At 38.6% G+C, this 4,908-nt stretch overlaps 1 protein-coding gene across 1 annotated transcript; it reads left to right on the top strand.

Annotated features, from left to right (window-relative positions):
• The first annotated feature begins 471 nt into the window (after positions 1 to 471).
• LOC131045126 (pentatricopeptide repeat-containing protein At2g13600) lies at positions 472 to 4,108 on the top strand. The gene has a single exon (XM_057978660.2). It carries the CDS (start codon positions 509 to 511, stop codon positions 3,413 to 3,415), a length of 2,907 nt encoding a protein of 968 aa, XP_057834643.2. The 5' UTR covers positions 472 to 508; the 3' UTR covers positions 3,416 to 4,108.
• The last annotated feature ends 800 nt before the right edge of the window (positions 4,109 to 4,908 follow it).

The raw sequence follows: 4,908 nt of genomic DNA, 5'->3' as shown, positions 1-4,908 counted from the left end.
AAAAATGGAAGAATCTGTTGAACTCTAAGTATAGATGTAAAGATTTTAATTTGACATATTGAGTCTTTCATTATCACTTGTAGATAGCCTCTTTTATAATTATAATTGATATATAATCAAATAATTTTATAAATTGTCTATAAAATGTCTATTTATTTATAACACTTCTTTATTTTATAATTTTATTTTTATATTTTAAATAAAATTCAGCTTTAAAATTTTTAGAGAAAAAATAAAATATATATAATAAATTATGTTAGATTCTAAGATCAAATGAGATTTTAATCATTAAGTTGAATTAAAAATAAACAAAATATAAGTATATGTAATTGATTGATTTTAATCTATTTGTCATATTTTTATTTAATAAAAACAAAAATTAAAAGATCGTGAAGAGTGAGACCTTAAACATCATAGACAACACTGGTCGCATTCGTTAAATAAAACAACTTTAAAATAATTGTCCCTCAATTTTGGGCAGGAGGAATCGGCATTGCCAGTGCCATTCATGCAACATCTGCTGTTCCGTTTTTATCTTGAAACAATTCCTGCAAAACCTAATGTTAATCATGAATCTCAGAGCTGTTTGGGTAATCAGGGTCACATTCAGGTTGTAATTATGCAATGTCGCGTGGCTTCATACTCTCCATCTATATATCTCTATCTTTTGCAGAGCTGCATTGCTAAGAAGGCCTTGGCAGATGGTAAACTCATTCATGCCCACATTTGTAAGATGGGAAGCCAGACACCCATAATCGTTCAAAACACCCTTGTCAACATGTATGTCAACTGTGGAACTCTGGCGGAAGCTCGCAGAGCTTTTGACCGTATGACTGATCGGGATGTGCATTCGTGGACTGTGATTATTTCAGCTTATGTAAGACAGAGAGCATTGAAGGAGGCATTGATGCTGTTTCAGAGAATGCAAGGAACTGGTGTGCAGCCCAATCACTTCACCTTTGCCAGTGTTCTTCCAGCATGCGAATCCCTCAAACAGGTTATGGAAATCCACGAGAAAGTCATTATAAATGGGGTTCTTTCTGATATTGTTGTTGTCAATGCGCTCATTGACACATACGCAAAATGGGGTGGTGTACGGAATGCCAGTGAATTGTTTGACAAAATGCCTCAACGAGATGTCGTCTCGTGGACAGCAATGGTTGCAGGGTATTCGCATAATTGTCTTGTTGATAAGGCCCTCGTGATTTTTAAACAAATGCCTTGGCGAAACATGGTTGCTTGGAATGCTATGATTGCGGGGTTTTCGCAAAATGGTTTTTGTGAAGAAGCCCTGGACCTTTTTCAGCAAATGCAATTGGCAGGTGTGAACCCTGGGTGCAAAACCTTTGCTAGTATTCTCCCTGCTTGCGCTAACTTGGTGGCTTTGGAAAAGGGTATGGAGATCCATGGGAAAATAGTTGTCAGTGGGTTTGATTCTAATGTTCTTCTGGTGAATGCCCTCATAGACATGTATGCAAAATGCGGGATTATGTTCCAGGCCTGTAAACTGTTTGAGAGAAGTCCTCATCTAGATGTTGTGTCATGGAATGTAATGATTGCTGGGTATGCACAGAAAGGACTTGTGAACGAGGCCTTGGTGATGTTTAATAAAATGCCTCAAAGAGATGCGGTCTCGTGGAATACAATGATTTCAGGCTTTGTGCAAAATGGATTTGTTGATGAGGCCATGAAACTCTTCAATGAAATGGGTTATAAAACCGCTATTTCATGGAATATAATAATTGCAGGATTAGGACAAAACGGTTATAGTGAGGAGGTATTGGAGTTATTTCAACAGATGCAATTGGCAGGTGCTGCACCAGACTCCAGAACTTTTGCCAGTACTCTCTCGGCTTGTGCTCAACTGGCGGCTGTAGAGCAGGGTTTGGAGATTCATGGAAAACTAATTACAGATGGGTTTCAATCCGATGTCATGCTGCTGAATTCGCTTATAGACATGTATGCGAAATGCGGCAACTTACAAAAGGCTTGTGATATATTTGACAAAATATATTGCAGAGATGTGGTTTCCTGGAATGTAATGATTGCTGGATATTCACAGAATGGTCTTGTTGATAAGGCTCTTCATCTCTTTATGCAAATGCCTCAACGAAATCTAGTCTCCTGGAATACAATAATTTCAGGGCTTGCACAGAATAAATTAGGTGAGGAAGCCCTGAAATGTTTTCAACAAATGCATTTACAAGGTGTAAAGCCAGACTCAAAAACCTTGGCCAGCATTCTTCCACTCTGTGCAAAGTTGGCAGCTATGGATCTGGGTATGGAGATCCATGAAAAAGCGATTGTAAATGGACTTCTGTCTGACATCTTTGTGACAACTGCTCTTTTAGATATGTATGCACAATGCGGGTGCATGGAGCACTCATGGAAACTATTTAAAAGCATTCATCAGGGAGATCCAATCTCTTGGAATGCAATGATTACAGGAAATGCTAATAATGGACTTCTTGATGTGGCCCTAAAACTATTTAATGAAATGCCTCTGCGAAACACTGATTCATGGAATGCAATGATTGCAGGGTTTGCACATAATGGGCATTATGAGAAGGCCTTAAAGCTTTTCTGGCAAATGCAAGTAGAGGGAAAGAGACCAGACCCAAAAACATTCACTACAATACTTCCTGTGTGTGCAAATATAGCATCTGTGGAACAGGGTACAAGAATTCACCAAGAAATAATCAGAAGCAGATTTTCGATTGATGTCATTGTTATGAATGCCCTTATAGACATGTATGCAAAGTGTGGAAATATACAAAAAGCCCGAAAACTTTTTTACGGACTCCATCGTAGAGATCTGGTCTCATGGAACATAATGATTGGAGGATATGCCATCTATGGCTGTGGCAAGGAGGCCATTGATCTTTTTGAACAGTTGAAAGTCTTTGGGGTGCACCCAAACCATGTTACCTTCCTTCATATTTTGTCTGCATGCAACCATGCAGGATTAGTCGATGAAGGTTATCAACATTTCCATTGTATGTATGAATATTATAACATCAAACCTGCAATGGAACACTATATATGCATGGTTGATCTTCTTGGCCGTGCTGGGCATCTAGCAAAAGCACAAGACTTTATCAACAAAATGCCAATAAAACCTGATATTGCTGTATGGAGTTGTTTGCTCGGTGCTTGTAGAATGCACAACAACGTAGATTTAGGAGAATTTGTGGCAAAACATCTTTTTGAATTGAACCCTAAAAACACAGCACCTTATGTGCTGCTCTCAAACATTTATGCTGTAGCTGGCAGATGGGATGAGATTGAAAAGGTGAGAAAATTGATGAAAGATCGAGGAGTAAAAAAAACTCCTGGATGCAGTTGGATTGAGATTGATAAAGAGATGCACACCTTTGTTGCAGGAGACAGATTACTGAAAATTCTACAGAGTTGAAGGAATCTAATAGTTTGGATAAAACATTATTTTGTAAGGAGAATAGAAAATTATGGGAGCGAGTTGAGAATTCAAGCAAACTGGCTTTCAGCTGACTTAGGTATAGGTGTTACACAGGCATGAAGGAGATACTTGCATCAATCCTTGATGCTGCTTGTGAAAGCTGGTTACATCCTATAACTTCTAACTACAATTCAAAAACAAGAAGGTTATCGCCCATCCCATTAAAAGCGTGGTTTTGTCATACAATACCGTCCAATTCTATTTACTAATGGGACTAAGATCTAGTATACAAACTTGTCATGATCCGTGCAACTAAGCTTCTCAACAGCTATGCACTTGTAATATAAAGTATGCCATAGGACTGGCCATTCCTTATGGTTGTATTAGGCTCAATACAAAGCCTAAAAGTAAAAAACTGCACATAGTTTGTTATTTTAGAGTCAAAGTTTTACAATAACAAACAGTGTATTGGCCGTTTAGGCTTTACCCAAACGAAGCAAAATGAAATTAAGTACTCTCAAGAGTGGATTATGTAAAGATGACATGGCAAACCTTTCGAACTTATAATTGCTGTAAAGATCTCATAATTTAGTTCTTCTAGAACGCCTTTCATTGAAGCAACCGTGAAGCCTCTCTCGAAAACCCAGAGATGGAGCACAAGGTCAACCAGATTTTATTTTCATGCATCGCGATGCACTGAGCATCATAGTTAGATCACGGTAGAGCAATGTAGTTTTTCAAATAGACGGCATATTCTCCTTCAGAACACGAGTAGGATTTTCCAGCAAGTAGTGTGGTTTTCCAAACGGATAGCATATTCTCCTCCAGAACGTGAGCAAGACTTTTTGGAAAGTGGAAGGTGAGGTTTGTAGTGCAGAGCAAGACAAAGAAGAACAGGGTAAACAGAAGTGTCAATCAATGGCAGAAAGCATAGTTGGCAGTAATTGCATGGGCTCTAGGGCACAGTCCAACAAAAATAGGTAATCCTCACACTGTCTCCTCTGCAATATATTTTATTGTAACACTTTCAAATATCTCACACCTCTTTCCATAATCATTTAAACCGAGGTCGTAGCAAAACACAATTGAACAACAGGAGGGATCTACAGTCAATATAGACTTGGGGGTTCAGGAGCCCACCATAGAAGAACTTAAAACACAAAAAGGGAAAGATCGTAACAAAACACAATCGAACAACAGGAGGGATCTGCAGTCAAATATAGACCTGGGGGTTTCAGGGGCTCACCATAAGAGAACTAGGTAGTTCCTGTGAAATATGTAGAACAGTTGCATGGTTCAATACTTCAATGACAAGGTTTTTATCTTACGAGGGTCCAATATTTCCTTGGAACCGCGGTCTCCAATTTTCAAATAGGTCTTTAGCTACAAGTCCACATCCTAATCTTGACCGTGAGGTATGGGTAATAGTTGGGCCATGGGGGTCTTGCATGATAAAATACATGCAAACTAGCATAGTTGACATAGGTGAA

The sequence above is a fragment of the Cryptomeria japonica genome, chromosome 8 (genome assembly GCF_030272615.1).
Source record: "Cryptomeria japonica chromosome 8, Sugi_1.0, whole genome shotgun sequence".
Taxonomy (NCBI): Eukaryota; Viridiplantae; Streptophyta; class Pinopsida; order Cupressales; family Cupressaceae; genus Cryptomeria; species Cryptomeria japonica.
The sequence above is the reverse complement of the archived record's forward strand: the minus strand, read 5'-3'. Positions and strand labels throughout refer to the sequence as shown.

Coding starts and splice junctions, on each gene's coding strand:
- LOC131045126 (XM_057978660.2), top strand. CDS start 509: ATGCAACATCTGCTGTTCCGTTTTTATCTTGAAACAATTCCTGCAAAA.